Raw genomic sequence first — 17,060 nt, forward strand, 5'->3', positions numbered from 1 at the left:
AGCCCCCGCCTCCGCAGGAGACCCTCCATCACCAGCAGGTAGGTCTGGTTCAGTCTCCTATGGTGTCACTGCTCCTTCCCCTGGGTCCCGATGTGCACACTACTTTGTGTGTGCCCTCCAAGAGTGGAGTCTCTGTTTCTCCCAGTCCTGCCAAAGTCCTGCAATCAAATCCCACTAGCCTTCAAAGTCTGATTCTCTAGGAATTCCTCCTCCCATTGTCGGACCCCCATGTTGGGAAGCCTGACGTGGGGCTCAGAACCTTCACTCCAGTGGGTGGACTTCTGTGTTATAAGTGTTCTCCAATCTGTGAGTCTCCCACCCAGCAGTTATGGGATTTGATTTTATTGTGATTGCACCCCTCCTACTGTCTCACTGCAGCTTCTCCTTTGTCTTTGCATGTGGGGTGTATTTTTTGGTGAGTTCCGGTGTCTTCCTGTCGATGATTGTCCAGCAGCTAGTTTTGATTCTGGTGTTCTCACAAGAAGGAGTGAAAGCACGTCCTACTCTGCCATCTCGGTTCAGGCTCCCAAGTTCGCATTCCCTGCTCACATATTGTAGCTCTCTTTGGGACACTTTCCCACCCCTTTGAGATTACCTTTTAAAGGTTGTGATTAACTTTAAAACTGAGGATTTAAAATGTCTTTAGGGAACGTCCTAATAACAGATGTTACTGGACAGGAAGAGAGTAGCCTATGGTGACATTAAGTGGGTCTGTCACTCAGCCTCTTCTTCCCTCTTCTCAGCCTCTTCTTCCCTCTTCTCAGCGGTCTGCCAGTCTTCCATGATTTCATTCGAAGATTAGACAGGGGCCTTAGGACTTCATGGTCATGTGTGTAAACCAGTTTGAAATCCGAGGATGGAAAAGAAGGGACAAGTGGAAGTGGTAATAGTGTCTTTCTATGGAGGGAGCGTTTAGAATTATTATAACAAACAAATACATTTTGCTTAATTTTGTAAGACTAGTTTTTGGTATTTTGAGTATTCCTTATTTTATATTTAACTGTGATGTCTCTGTTGCCCCTCAGGAAGTTTGTGACATGAAATCTGAGGGTCAGGCCACTGTCATTCAGCAGCTGGAGCAGACCATTGAGGATTTGAGGACCAAAATAGCTGAGCTAGAGAAGCAGTACCCAGCCACAGACATGGAGGTGGCCACCTCCGGAGACGCGTGTCTGCGAGCTCTCAGGTTGGGAGAAAAGGATGTAGGGCCTCAAAGGATTTTACAGGCAAAGTCAATCCAGACGTCCCCGACAGAGGAGGGTGGGACGCTGACTCGTCCTCCCACGGGCGCCCTGCCTGAGGCCGCGAATGGAGACTCAGCCGGGCCGTCCTCACCTCCCGGACCTCAGACCAAATTCTGTGCAGAGATTTCTTTGGTCGTGTCTCCAAGGCGAATATCAGTTCAGCTCGACGCACATCCATCCCTGCAAGCTCCACCACCCACGTCGCTGCCCTGGTCTGACGGTCAAGGACAGGCGAGCTCACAGCCTTCCCATCCTTCTTTTCACACGGAGTTTGAAACCAGCCACGAGCACTCTGCTTTCCCCTCCTCTGAAAACAGCCGTGACATCCCCACTGCGCTGCCTCTGTCTCCCACGTTTTCCCACCAGATGCCTGGTCTGGGCACCGTGGCTCCTCCACGGCCCCCGCCCCATGTCACGCCTGAGCCTGCACTGCTCAGCCCACTGTGCCCCTCACCTCCTCCTCTGCCCGGTCCAGAGATGCTGCAACCCCCTCCCCTACCTTTGCCTGGTGAGGGAATTCCTCCCGCCCCCCCTCTTCCCGGTGTGGGAATTCCTCCCGCCCCCCCTCTTCCCGCAGTGGGAATTCCTCCCGCCCCCCCTCTTCCCGGTGTGGGAATTCCTCCCGCCCCCCCTCTTCCTGCAGTGGGAATTCCTCCCGCCCCCCCTCTTCCCGGTGTGGGAATTCCTCCCGCCCCCCCTCTTCCCGGCGTGGGAATTCCTCCCCCTCCCCCTCTTCCCGGCATGGGAATTCCTCCCACCCCCCCTCTTCCCACAGTGGGAATTCCTCCCGCCTCCCCTCTTCCTGGCGTGGGAATTCCTCCCGCCCCCCCTCTTCCCGGTGTGGGAATTCCTCCCGCCCCCCCTCTTCCCGCAGTAGGAATTCCTCCCGCCCCCCCTCTTCCTGGCATGGGAATTCCTCCCGCCCCCCCTCTTCCCGGGGTAGGAATTCCTCCTGCTCCCCCTCTTCCCAGCGTGGGAATTCCTCCCGCCCCCCCTCTTCCCAGTGAAGGAATTCCTCCTGCTCCCCCTCTTCCCAGTGAAGGAATTCCTCCCGCTCCCCCTCTTCCCAGTGAAGGAATTCCTCCCGCCCCTCCTCCTCCTTTGCCAGGTGTGAGGGTTCCGCCTCCTCTAGCCCCTCCCCCTCCTCCCCCTCCTGGAACAGGTTTCCCCCCACCCCCCCCACCCCCTCTGCTTCCTGGATCCAGCCTTCCTCTCCCACCACAAGCTGGGAGTACCACTTCACCAACACTGCAGGCATGTGGATTTCTTCCTCCACCATTGCCAGCTGGCTTGTTTGGATTCGGGTTGAACCAGGACAGAGGCAGCAGGAAGCAGCCAATAGAGCCTTGTCGGCCGATGAAGCCTCTGTATTGGACGAGAATTCAACTGCACAGTAAAAGGTAACATGAACACGGGCTCATCTTTGCACAATATTGTCAATACGAGGGAAGCATTTTCCTTTAAAACTCAGGAGAAAAATGAGTAAAAATAAAATAAATAAAAATAAAACTTGCCTGTAGATGATTATATCAATATTTGGTGAAGCAATTTTAGACTTTTTTCCAGAAGTATCAAAGGGATAAAACAAATGACATGAATCAATGTACAGATTTCTGTCTATATAGTTTTTGATTGACTTTTATAGATAGAGGGATATATTTTTCTTAGCATAATGCTCTGTTGCCTCATTGCAGAACCTCACTCTGATAAATAGCTTATAAAAGTAAATCAAATCCTTAGACAGACTGACTCTTGAGGATGTTTTCTGCATCCTTTTGAAGGCACGGTCTTGTTTTACTATTCAGAAATGTGCTACACAGAAATACACACATCCACACCCCATGTGTGAAATGATTTAGTTCTGAGCATTTCATGGCACTTCTGTAGATGATATGCAACACTGTGAGGTCATAAAATCACAAACTTATATGATTTTTATAAAAGATATGATATTTGTAAAAGAATGCCTCCCAGCAGGTACGCTGCTGGTGTATTACTTATCCATGGATGGTCCATAACCTGGTTCCCCAACCCCTGGGATGGTACTGGGACATGGCTGTGGAATGTGCCAGTGGGAGAAAAAACATGCCCTTTAAATTTCACTGGACTTCCTTGTCCCAAGTTCTCGTGACTCTTTGAATTTGTGTGTGTGTGTGTGTGTGTGTGTGTGTGTGTGTGTATGTGATGTGGCACAGATTTAGAAATAGGATATATACCAGGTTCATTTTCATTTCTTATATTAATTTTCTCTTCACTGAATCATAGTGGGAGAAGAACCTATCTATTTTGACTACTTCTGACTTTGCAGCTCATGCTCTGAGTAATTTGCTGGGTTACTTCTATATGCCAAGGCATCATTTCCAAATGTGCCCCAAACTCATTTTATCCATATGTAGTATATAAAGTTCTTTTTGTTTTGCTTTATTTGAATGGATCTCCCCTTTTTAGGTGGTACTACATGACTCCACAGTCACTGAAGAGTAAGGTGACATGCAGTGATGGGCAGCGGTGGGGAGACAAAGGTGCCTCTGTGGGCATGAAGTGATTTATTTTCAACCCACAAATAACCCACAAAGCTGATGGGTCAGGTTGGGTTTGTGAGATATCAGACATTTCCTGCCTTGAGAGCCATACAGAGAGGGGTTCTTCTTTTATGTTTTTATATAGCGACTTGATGACTGAGAATTCCTGGAAATGATTCTTTCCAGGCAAATGTCTCATTCTGTATTGATTCTGTTTCTCATCATGTTGATTAAGCAAATGGTGATTGTACAGAAAAGAGCATCTTCCCCCCTATCTCCCTCCATTCTCCACTGCCTGCCGTCCTCTCCCTGTTCCTCTGATGCCTCTGTCCTCCCCGTCCCCATCTGTCCCTGCTCACTATAATGTCCTGCAGTTTGGTTTGATGGCTCTCTCATGGGTCTTTTGCTTAACTTTAGAGACTCCAGTACTTCACTTATTTGGGAAAAAATTGAAGAGCCATCCATAGATTGTCATGAATTTGAGGAATTATTTTCTAAAACTACTGTAAAGGAAAGGAAGAAACCGATTTCTGACACCATCACAAAGACCAAGGCTAAACAAGTGAGTACTCATGTGTTTTCTGAACTTGGACAGTGTTTTGGGCATAAGTATGAACTTTCATTAGAGAAAAACATTGACATTGTTTTCTGGACTGTGTACCCTCCACAGTCTGTAAGCAGGTAGCAGAGGTTAGCATTTTAGAACATGAACTTAAGTAAGACTTTCCCAGATAGAACAACAAATAATCATCTCCACCAAGTGATCATGTTCTGACTACTTTATTTGTAGCTTCATGATACATATTTCCAAAATTTCAGCAATTGCTTGTTTACAGAATTAGTTGTCTAGAAACAAACTGTCACTTGATTGAAATCCATATTAGTGCTAGTATGGATGGAAAGAAAGGTAAGAGTGAGCAAAGGAAAGCAAGCAAGAAATCCAGTCCTTAGTAACCAATCATGTGTTTGGTATTTTGTTGCTATTGTAATACCTGAGTGGATGACCTGCAGAACCCAGCTAAATAGTCACCTTGTACTTGACATAGGGAAGAGACTCTTGTATCCAGTTCCAACATCTCCATTCTGTGTCAGCACCTTTGATCTACCTGTGACACCTGAGTCCTAAAGAGAAGGAAGAGTACATTTGGAGGAAAACATTTTCATGCAATGTTTTTCCACTGATCCACCCAGTGGCCTTGATCGTGAAATGATTTTGTAAATTTCTCAAGGCGGCCATTCAGGAAAGTGTAGTAAAGTCCTAGAACAATGAGCCCAGAAGGAAGGTATTGCTGTTGGTGCCCATCCTTCACCCTGAAGCAGGGGGATGGTGGGCAGCTCCGTCTTTTTGGGTGAAAGAAATAGAGAGAAATGAGGCCTGAAGCTGGCACAGCTTCCCCAGGCGAGTGGGAACTAAGGGGTGATGTGATTCTGTGAACTTTTGCTACTGACCTGGAAGTTGTAGTTAGAAGTCTGACCCAGAGATATTTCCATCCATATTTATTTCGAAGCAGACAGCTGCCCCCAGATGGGTGCTGTGGAATCCAGACGGGAGGGGTGGGTTTGAACGGAACCTCTAGCTGAGCTGGGGGAAGCCTCACCACAGGTATCTCTATTAATCTGACGACGATGCAAACCCAAATGTGATGCAGTTGCATTTTTCAGAACCATTTATGATGACACAGCTGGTTGCTGGTGACTTTAGATCAGAAAAGGCACTGAATAAATATTTGTTTAACAAATAAGCCAGCTGGCTGGAGGAGGAGGGCTTTATACATATCAGTGGCTATACCCAGTAATGATTAAAAGCCAGAAAATAACTCATCTCATAATAAGCAATATCGCCAAGGTGGCTTTGTCAGTGGAATAAAGGTAAATGGAAAACCACGTTTTTCTGGCAGAGGTAAATGTTCTAAACGGCATGTTTGCACATAGTACATGTAGGCTGAGTCATCACACCTCTTCCCATGGACTGTATCAGAAATGGAAAAGCTGTCTGGGTGGGGAATATGGGCGGGGAGCACAGAGGCCAGATAGAGCGAGGCAGCGGGGTTGTCTCATGATGAAGGGCAGAGGTGATGTGGACGTCACTAGTCTAGGGATGAAATTCTCCAAAACGCCAAGCACGCCCTCCATATCTCTTGTCACCACTTTTTTTCTGTTAAGTGAACAGAGATGAGGAAGCTGCCACATGTTACCTGCAAGTACAGGATTTCATGATTTTTTTGATGTAGCGTTCAGTTTTTAAGCCTACTGAAATAAGATTTCTGTCCAAATCATGAAGACTTCAGACTCAGCTAGCTGGCATGAGATGGGCCCCTTGCACATGACCATCATGTGCAGCATCATGTCTGCACAGTGGCCTCACCCTGTCGTGAGCCCATCAGTAAACTGTGGGTATGAGCCTTTGCCAGTGCTGTCATTTGCACCCGTTGGTGGTGACACAGCTATTGACCTGCAGCTTAAAGAGGGTTTTTGGACCAGTCTCCCTCCTGACTCCTGATGAGCTTGTCAGCATATCCTTGGCCAGGGTCTTGTACTCAGCTCTGCTATACAGGTTTGTTTTGGGAGGGATAAGGTAATTTTTCCAGTATGTTGGTAAGAGAAAAATCTGCTACAAAGTGTTAGATGGCTGAAGAAAGCCAGTTTTATTTAACTCTGCTGTATTTGTAAGAAAAATTTACCCATTCCAACTACTTGAGACATGTAAAATTTCATTTAAGGAAAACATATTTTCCATATGCATGCAAGCACACTGAGCCCTGAGCAACACGGACTTGGGGCACCAACCTCCGTGCAGTCCAAGATCTCTGTACAAATTATAATCAGCCTTTCGTATTCAGGGTCCCCCCATATCCGAGGTTCCACATCCATGGACAAAACCACCCTCAGCTCGTGTAGTGCTGCAGTATTTACTACTGAAAAGACTCTGTGTGTCAGCGGACCTGCACAGTCCAAACCATTGACCTGTGGTTGCCCTTGTTATAGGTGGACACTGATTTCCAGTGGGACTGAGAGCCATTGATGCTGTGGTTGCCCTTGTTATATGTGGACACTGATTTCGAGTGAGACTGATTGCCGTTGATGCTATAGCCTGTGTTTATGGAGGTTTTTCTAGCCACTCTTGTCACACATGGTGGAAGCCAAGAGCTCTGGTTTCTCCAAATACTTTAAAATATCTGGATAATATTTCTGTGATCTGTCCTCTTCTTGAAAGTAAGTCTGCGGCTGGATGCCCTGGTCTTTAGTAGCTCTCTCTGGAGATATGTCTTCTGTGTGACCACAGAGGTCCCCCACCTGGACAGCTTGCTCTATGGCATAAAGAGAAGGGGCTGCTCTCTGGACTCTGGAGCCGCTGCAGTGAGGCATGTCTGGTGTCTCTCAGCCCTTTGTCCTGTGGGGAACCCAACACAGAGCTTTCCTTATTTTTTCATGGAACCTGTATTTAAGTTGTGTGCCTACGTCTTAGCTCACTGGTCTTCATTGTGAGGTTATGAAAGCATAAGGAGATTCGCTGAGAAGGTATAGTTTTATCAAACTATGGTTTTACGTAGTTCTCCTTTAGCAAATGAGCGTGATGCTTATAGGTCAGAATTAAATATCGAGCTGCTCACTCGGTGAAACAACAACCCTGTCGCCCACGGAATCAAGAGGAAGATGAGGTCCCTGTTTGAAACATGACACACACACGCACCTGCCAATTTTTAAGGAACGTCCCAGAGCGAGTACGTGGTGACCCATGTCCTGCGTCTCACAGGCGAGTTCAGTGCCTGTTAATGTTGAGAGCGACCCTAAGTCACCTCAGGATCTTCATGTCCAAGGAAAGATTAAATTAACCCAAGCTTATGAGCAGGGAAGTGGGAGAATTTACACTGGAGTGATCTTGACAGTAGGAATTCCCTGACAAAGAGGTTTCTAGTTAATCCAGTGTCAGATGAGGTCCGAGCAGAGATACTTTGGGAAACAGCAGTAGCAGCAGCAGTTTCAACAGTAGTACTAGTACCAGCGGGGATCATGGCAGCAGCCCCGGATGCCACGGAGCCTGCAGGCGCGTGGTCCTTGTCTGCGCAACCCCAAGCTGGCTCATCCTACCCCCTAATCCTGTGAGGGGGACCCCGTACCCCTGGTGCACAGCACCCAAAGCTGAGATGCAGGCACTATCTCACGCTCCCAGCACAGTGAGGGGCAGAGCTCGGGTGCAGACCCAGCCGTTTGGCTGCAGAGCCTGTGTTCCTCATCATTAGCCATAGGTGTGGATGTGAAATATTATAGATGAGGGCAAGTGTGGGATGGGATTTATAAGAAGACTCGAATAGATCCTTTTTGAAAAGAATCTGAATTTGTACTGATTTTCATATGTGCTCCATATTTAAATGACTAGTTACATTTATAAAATTGTGTGTGGAGATACTTTTAAAGCCTTTTCTGTATTCTAACAGATTTTGATAAGTACATAAACTATGATACCACCAAATATGACATTTGTCCAATTAAATAAAAGTTTATCAGAGTGATGTGAGCCTTAGACACATAAGCTTTTGTAAGCAGTAAAAATGAGGGCCTTTTGCTTGTGTGGCAAATAAATAGTGGGTGGAGGTACAGCCACTGTTGTTAAACCCACCAAATGTTGAGTGGAGATAGTTTTGATTCCACAAAAAGGGACGTCTCTCTAAAATATGCCTTAAGTCAAAAATGTCTAATAATCCTTAAAAGGTGTGTAAAGGAACATGCTTCCCACAATATAAATTTGCACACAGAACTTAACAAGAGTGAATGAAAAGAATCTGTTTTGCTTTTTAAATACATAATTGCCATTTATATAACCATTTAATGCAACAAATGAATTTCTTCCTGGGTTTCTTCTGTTCTATTTATCAGATTAAAATGCTCTGCCCAAAGAATGGGGGAGAAAAAGAATTCATGATAGTTAAATATTTGTTTGGCTTTAGCTTCTGGAAATATGATTAGAAAAATAGATAGTTAAATCTGCTACTTATTATTAGGGGAGTTAATAAAAGACATTTGGTATTTTGTTCAATCTTGCCATTGTGCTTGCTGACCTAACTTCTAAAAAGGCTTCTCTGTGTATTGTAAAAGTTCATAATAACAATGGGAAAAGAAACATTCATTACTTAAATGTTCCTAAGTGGGAGTGTGTAATGTAACGCCTCCAAGTATTCTTACATGAAATAGTAATTGCCATTAAAAGGAGTTTTCCTACTATGTTGGGGCACTGGGAAAACGTGTGAGCTGTACTTCAAATACTATTGTAAGATTTGTTGGTTGGAAAAGAAAAAAAGCGTATGTATTTTACCTGTGAATCTCTGCTTTACTTTTACTAAGTGCAAATATTTATCTTTAGATTAAAAAATATGTTTTATCATAATCAGTTGATATTTCAGTGTTCACAGGCTTATGGCCTGAATGATCATCTGAGAGGTATAAGTCTAGTTGTCTGTATCGGTGTTAAGTTTTCCTGTCGTAGCTGGCAAGGGTGTGTTTTGATTGGATGGTTCTATTTGTCTCATAGACCTAAAATAATGTCTGAAATACCAAATATCTTATAATAAGACAATTTAGATCTGTTTTGGGGAATACATCATAAACATTTGGTACTTTGTAATTTTTAACAGGATGTTTGTTTTTATCAATAATAGAATACATTTCTATTGCAAGCCTTAAAAGTGTATTTACGTAGAAAACTACATCAAAATACAAGGCTATATTTAGACGAACATACGTTTTGGGGATCCTAGCTTTGTTTTACTTGTTGAAAGATTCATTATTTTTTTTGGAGATGCTTTTCCTATAATTATTTGTAGAGCATACCCAGTCAATTCAAAGAATGCAACAATAATAACCTCTCTTTTAAAAATTTTCTTTTGGTCAAAATATTATTTTTATACTTGTAAGTAAATGGATACAAAACAAATAAGCAAAAAGCCTAATGACATAATAAAAAGGAAATATAATTAGGCTAATGATCCTTGACCTTGCTAGATGTATTAGGAAAATTATATCTGATTAATTGTGCTTTGGAATTGCAAAAATTTAATCATGATGCTGAAGTTTAATTCTTTTGGACTTCATATTTGCATACTATGATGATATTAAGATTTTGTTGGACTAGGTATATTAGAAAAGGGTATTAATTTTTAACGGCTGGGGTGTTCTGTTTATTATGACCTATGGACATTGAAAAAAGGGTTGTTTGGAAAATATACTTGAGATTCATTACCTTTTATGATTATCTATGGAAACTAAAACTCATCCTTGCAAAAGTGAGGAAGGATTTTTGGTCAGATGAGGGAAGAGTGTTTTATCAGTACTGCTAGTGTGGAGAACCCGGAAAACTGGAGGGAAGTGGGGCACAAATTACGTTCACTGTTGCATCCCTTTCTTGATCCGATGGGAACAGGGTTTTTCCATTTCAGCCAGGAATGCAGCAAAGAAAAACAGCAGCCATGCCAGGGAGAGCCAGCACTAACCACTCTGGTCACAGTGGGCGCTGCCCGTGGTCAGGACTGAAATGGAGCGAGTTGGCTGGACTTAGGGTGAGGTTGTTGGAGGAGATGAGGCTTGAAGTAGGCCTTGAAGAATGTATTTCATTCAGACATGTACAGAGAAATAAGGGATGGATTTTGAAAGTAACACCACGAGCAGAGATTTCCCTGCATCTTGTTTAAAACCCTAGAAAATCAGACAGTAGAGCAGCAGGCTTCTTTGTGCGGGGAGCTCCTGTCTGATGCTTTCAGGGATGTGGACATGGGCTGTTGACAGCCATTTCCCTTCTCTGACTATGTGTCCTTCTCATCCTCCAGCAAAAGTCTTTAGGTTTTTCTCATTAGACATAAGAGTGAGAATTGAATTTAGGTAAATTAGACCTGAAGTTAATTTTGATGTCTTGGTGCCACATAGTGGAATGTACGTTTCTATACCATAGACAGTGGCAGGATTCTGGACTATCCCAGAGCAAAGGAGAATTTTATTTCTCGTTTGACTTACACAGTTACCATTATGATAGCTCCTGCCTTTGCCCGTGGGAGGTGATGATGCTGACAGTAGACTGGTTGTTCCCACGGTACCTCCTGTGACCTAAGCTGAAAAATGTTCCCAGTTATTTGGGGACACAAATTTAAGACTTAGAAGAAAAATTAATGTTCTTATTTATATCTCTAGTTTTTTTATTTAAACCTTTTTTATTTAAACCAAAATACAAGTAAATGTATGTTTCTTTTTCAAAACGATGTTCATAATGGAAGATTTCTAACATTGCTGCTTATTTTTTGGTTTTGTTAATAAGTGAATTTTTAAAATTACTAAACTTGTAACTTGAAACTCCATCTGAAATAACATGTTAAAAATTTCTTTGGAGATGGGCCTTCTAGACTGACAGACCAGCAGCTTGACAGGTCCTCTTCCCAGCAAAACAAAAATTTAACTGATGAGAATTATAACAAAAATACTCATTTAAAGTCTCTGGAAATTGTCCTCAGGGCACAGAGGAAATGGAGAAACACCCACTCAAAAAGACCTCCTGAAACTCAGTTAGGACAGTGAGACCCACAGCGTCTGAGCCCCGAGATGCTCCGTTCCAGCCTCTGGTGTGTGCAGCCTGGACGGTCTCTGTCTGTGGCTGTGGCCCTACCTTGGGAGGGCAGGAAGCTGGCATCTCTACTCTCCTCAGTCCCCTGTTGCAGAAGCTCTGTTCCAGGCAACCACGGAGAACTAGGGAAACAGCCGAGAAGGGCCGTCCACGGATCACAGTCAGCCCTGGATGTCAGGAAGGCCGTGCACGTTGCCCCCACTCAGGAGCCATCAGGGCAGGACACGGGCACCAGGACAGTGTCCCTAAACCTCATCAGACTCATCAGAACTGAGTGGGATCTTCATTGCACAAGTGTCTTAAACACACCTTTGTGCAAATATTGACCTGGGGACAACTCCTAATCTAGGTTTAAAAATAAAGTCCGTCATGTCTGGCAACCTGAAGGCTGTGTGCATGCCCAAGACTGCAAATTTTCAGGAGCAATTAGAGAAAATCCAAGTTATTAGTTCCTGGCTCAGTGTGGGAAAAAAATTCTGTAATTGCCCTCTAAGGCAGCAGGCCCCAACCTTTTTGGCACCAGGGACCAGTTTTGTGGAAGACAGTTTTTCCACGGACCGGGGTGGGGGGATGGTTTGGGGATGATGCAAGCGCATTACATTTATTGTGCACTTTATTTCTATTATTATTACATTGTAATATATAATGGAATAATTATACAACTCACCATCATGCAGAATCAGCGGGAGCCCTGAGCTTGTTTTCCTGCAACTAGATGGTCCCATCTGAGAGGGATGGGAGACAGTGATACCCGAGGTGTGTTCCTTATGTCCACTGTACTCCATAATCTCGTTTTGGTTGCTGTCACTGCAGAAAACCCTGCTTCACAAAGATAGGATGTTGGAAATGGAAGCAGGCTTTTCAGTGCTTTTGTGGCAATCTCAGGATATTCCGCCTTGACTTTAATCCAGAACGTATGGAGATGTGAAGTTGTCTCAAACATACTTTTAAGGTCACCGTCATTTGCGATCTCGAGCAGTTGATCCTCTTCACGGACAAAGTCGATTCACCTGGCTTATTCACAAATGGGTTGTGGATCCATTCCTTCCCAGTTTGGGGGTCTTTTGTGGTTGGGAAGTAATGCTCAAACTCTTTTGAAAACTGAGATAGGTGATCATGCACCAGCTGGGAGAAAGAAGGCCCTGGCTTAGTCTCTTTCAAAATCTCTGCTAATGTTTGAATCATGTCAAAAATCCCAATGTTCACTCGTTGGCCCCATAATTCCAGTTTGGCTTTGAATGCAGCCATTTTATCTGCCGACTTGAATACAGTTGTCGTTCTCCCCTGAAGTGACAGATTGAGTTCGTTGAGCAGGTTGAATATGTCACACAAGTAAGCAAGTTTTGCCACCCATTCTGTGTCACTGAAATGTGCTGCCATTGGTGACTTTTTCTGAAAGAAATCTCTGGAGCAGCTCTCGTAACTCAGAAACTCTGGCCAGTGTTCTACCTTTAGAAAGCCATCTCACTTCTGTGTATAAGAGAAGACGTGTGTGCTCTGTGTCCATCTCTTCACAAAGCTGTATGAACAGACATGAGTTAAGGGCATGTTCTCTAATGTGGTTGATAATTTTAATCATATCCTGCAAAACGTTGTTAACAGGTGACATTTTTCAGCTAGCCAGCATTTCTCTATGGATGACACAGTGCATAGACTCACATTCAGAAACGACCTCTTTGACCAGAGTAGTGAAACCAGAAAGCCGTCCAGCCATGGCAGCCACTCCGTCCATTCATATACCGACACAAAATGACCAATTCAGTTTTCCTGATATGTAATCATTCAAAGACTGGGAATAGTTCTGCAGCTGTGGTGTTGGTTGGCAACAAAAGTGCACATAATATATCCTCAGGCACATACTCCTGAAAAGCATGTTGCACAAAAACAAGCATTGTTGCCTTGTTGTCAACATCGGTAGATTCGTCAACCTGGATGGCATACCATGGAGACTCACTAATCCTCTCTAACAATTGTGCCTCAATATCCTCTGCTGTTTCATCAATTCATCTACTTATGGTCCTAGCCGAGAGAGGAACATGTGCCACCATTTGAACTGCAGCCTCTCCTAAAAGTTCATGCAAATGTCCTTAGCAGCAGGCAGGATCAACTCTTCTCCAGTAGTAAAGGGCTTCTTAGTTTTAGCAATGCAGTTAGCCACTAAGAATGATGCTGTCAGTGCAGATACATTTGATGAAGTGGTGGCCTTCAATAATCGCTTCTGTTCTTTGTGTTCACGTTTTTTTTTTCTTTTGAAAAAATCCAAAGCCTTGTCTTTTAATGCAGGGTGCTTGGTCTCCATGTGGTGAAGCCATTTTGAAGGTTTCATAGCTTCGTTGGATAGCCAGTCACCACATATTATACAAAGCGGGCTTGGAGAATGTGAATCACCTGTTGCAATGAACCCATAATTTAAGTAGGACTCTTTGTATTTTCTTTTAAATGCAGCTTTCTTTTTGTTGGCAGTCTTAGAGTCTTCTGTTGTCTCATCATTGGGTCTTTCCCCCTTTTCAAAGAAGCTCTCCAGTGATGTTTATTTTTTACTTATTTCAGCTAGGGTTAACTTGTGGGCTTACGAAAACTATGACTGAGCAAGTGCACAGTGCAAGAAAGAGGCACGGACGGAAGTGGTAAATAAAATAATGGGCGGGACACACGTGGACTAAAATAAGTGTCGGATTCTGACTTCAAGCCTTCCACCAAATGCAGCTGTACAATTGAAGTACATCAATTCACTTGCCACTATAAATCCTACCACCAGATGCAGCTTAATTGTCACCTGCCACTCACTGATAGGGTTTTGATATGAATCTGCAAGCAATTGATTTATTATGGTCTCTGTGCAGTCAAACCTCTCTGCTAATGATAATCTGTATTTGCAGCCGCTCCCCAGCACTAGCATCACTGCCTCAGCTCTACCTCAGATCATCCATCAGGCATTAGATTCTCATAAGGAGCATGCAACCTAGATGCCTTGCGTGCACAGTTCACAGTAGGGTTCGCACTCCTGTGAAAATCTAATGCCACCGCTGATCTGACAGGAGGCAGAGCTCAGGTGGTAATGCAAGCGATGGGGAGTGGCTGTAAATACAGATGAAGCCTCGCTTGCTCACCCGCCACTCACCTCCTGCTGTGCAGCCCATTTCCTGGTGGGCCACGGACCAGTACGGGGGTTTAGAGATCCCTGCTCTAAGTTGTGCCCTGTATCTCACCCACAGAGTGGTTAAGGGTAAAGCTTTAAGTGGTTAAAGGAGCGGAAGCACACTCTTTAGCTTTCGCTTTAGATAAAAACGTGGGGAAGCGTGTGTGCAGGAAGGTCAGGTAGCACACTGCAGCAGGAACAGACTTCCCTGAGTGGGTTTGACCACGTCACTGAGCAAATGAACAAGCAAACACATACTCAATAAGTTCTGAGGCTGAGAAGGGAAAGTCCGTACCCAGAGCTGCTGTTACGTTATCTGAAATGTCCAGTTTTCAACAATAGTAAACGAGACATACAAGGAAGCAAAAAAATGTGACCCATATACAGAGAAGCAAATGAACAGGCAACAGAAACTTTGTTCAAAGGGGTCCATGTGTTGTACTTAACAGAAATAGACTTCAAAGCACCATTCTAAATGTCTCCAAAGAACTGAAGAAAACAGTTTCTAAGAAATAAAGGAAAGTATGATGATAATGTCTCATCAAATTGAGAACATCAGCAAAAAGAAATTATTTAAAAATTCTAGAGCTGAAAAATACAATAACTAAAATGAAAAAAAAAGCACTAAGTGGTTGAACAATTGGTTTGTGACGGGTGGCAGAAAAAAACTCTCAGCAAACTTGAAGATAAATCAATAGAGACTGTAGTCTGAAAAACAGAAAAAAGGAAGTTGAAACCTCAGAAAAATGTGGGATACCATTAAGTGACCAATGTACATGAAATGTGAGTATCAGAAGGAGAGGAGAGAGAAAAAGGTGCAGAAAATTATTAGAAGTTGTAATGGGTGAAAAGTTCCCAAATTTGATGAAAACACTCATATACGCATCTAAGTTTCATGAACTTCAAGTAGGCAAATACAAAGAGATCTTAGTTATATCTTAGTCAAAATGTGGAAAGCCAAATGTAAAGGAAAAAGTCTTGAAAGCAGTGAGAGAGAAACAACTCGTCACGTACAAGGAAACTGCAGCAATGTTAGCAGCAGACTTACCAGAACTAGCGGAGACAAGAAAGGAGTGGGATGACATATTCAAATGCTGAAATGAAAGCGACCAACCAAGATCTTACATCTAGCAAAACAAGTGTTCATAAATGAAGGTGAAATAAAGGCATTCTCAGATAAACAAAAACTGCGAGAATTTCTTGCTACCAGACCTGCCTTCTAATACTAAAAGGGTGTTCTTCAGTCTGAAGGTAAATTACATCAGACCTGCATGTACGCACACACACACAACCTACCACTGGTAAACATAATTTTCATCTACACAAAATACTGTGTATTTCTTCTCCTTGATTCTTCTGACTGACTTAAAAACAACTGTATAAAACAATTTGTATGTTTTTGAGCCTGTGACACCCAGAAATGAAATATATTTGAGAACAAAGGAAACTAGTAGAAACAAAAGCTGTGTCACAGTCAGGAATTGACACCATATGGCATGCGAATCTACAGAAAACAGTGAAGAGAACAATAAAGGGTAAACAAGAAGGTGAATATAGCAAGTTATATGAATATATCTCTCTCCTTCGCTCTCTCAACTTCTTTAAAAGACGTATAATTACATAAATTGATGATAACAGTTTGTACCATATATAAATCACAGACAGTATGTGTAACAGCTATAACATAAACAGATGGTGAGTGAATGGACGTATAGAGGAGTGAAGTTTCTATGTTTCTGGAATTAAGTCAGTATAAATATGAAGTAGATTCCGGTAAATTAAGATAAATATTGTAAGACCTAGAGCAACCACTAAGAAGACTCAAATACCGTATAAAATGAAATCACTAAAGGAATTAAATACCCACTTAATCCATGTATCCATCCATTACAAAAGAAGGCAATAAAGGAAGAACAGAGGAACAAAAAAGACATGAGATATACAGAAAACAAAATGAAAAATAGCAGATATAAACTCAACCATATGGATAATAACTTTAACTGTGAATGTATTAAATAATCCACTCAAAAGGCAGACATTGTCAGATTGGATAAAAAGAAATCTAAGTATATATTGTATTATAAGAGACATACTTCAGATTCAAAGATATAAATAGGTTGGAAGTAAAAAGAACAACTTTAAACAACCATAAAAGAGCTGGAGTAGCTATACTGATATCACACAACATAGACTTAAAAGAAATGTTAGCAGAGGTAAAGTGGGACATTCCATAATAATGAAAGTGTCAATCTACCAGGAAGATTTCTAAACAGGTAGGCATCTAACAACAGTGTCCCAAAATACATGAAGAAAAACTGACAGAATTTAAGGGAGAAATGAATACTATGTGGACACTACAATAGCCCACTTTTAATAATGGATAGAAAGTTAAGCAGAAGATAAGCAAGGAAATAGAATACTTGGACAACAGTATAAACAAACTAGATCTAAGAGACATGGAGCATTCCACTCAGCATCTGCAGAATCAGCAGAACACACATACTGCTCAAGCATTCGTAGAATGTTCTCCAAGATGGACCATATGCTAGGAC

At 43.0% G+C, this 17,060-nt stretch overlaps 1 protein-coding gene across 1 annotated transcript in view; it reads left to right on the forward strand.

Annotated features, from left to right (window-relative positions):
* The window catches only part of FMN2 (formin 2), a 336,742-nt gene that overhangs the window by 130,594 nt on the left and 189,088 nt on the right, over window positions 1-17,060 (forward strand). Inside the window, exons 5-6 of the mRNA XM_036829555.1 lie at window positions 1,026-2,644; window positions 4,184-4,328. Of these exons, the coding sequence (XP_036685450.1) occupies window positions 1,026-2,644; window positions 4,184-4,328 (1,764 nt within the window). The remainder of the gene's footprint in view (window positions 1-1,025; window positions 2,645-4,183; window positions 4,329-17,060) is intronic.

The sequence above is a fragment of the Balaenoptera musculus genome, chromosome 16, assembly GCF_009873245.2.
Source record: "Balaenoptera musculus isolate JJ_BM4_2016_0621 chromosome 16, mBalMus1.pri.v3, whole genome shotgun sequence".
Classification (NCBI taxonomy): Eukaryota; Metazoa; Chordata; class Mammalia; order Artiodactyla; family Balaenopteridae; genus Balaenoptera; species Balaenoptera musculus.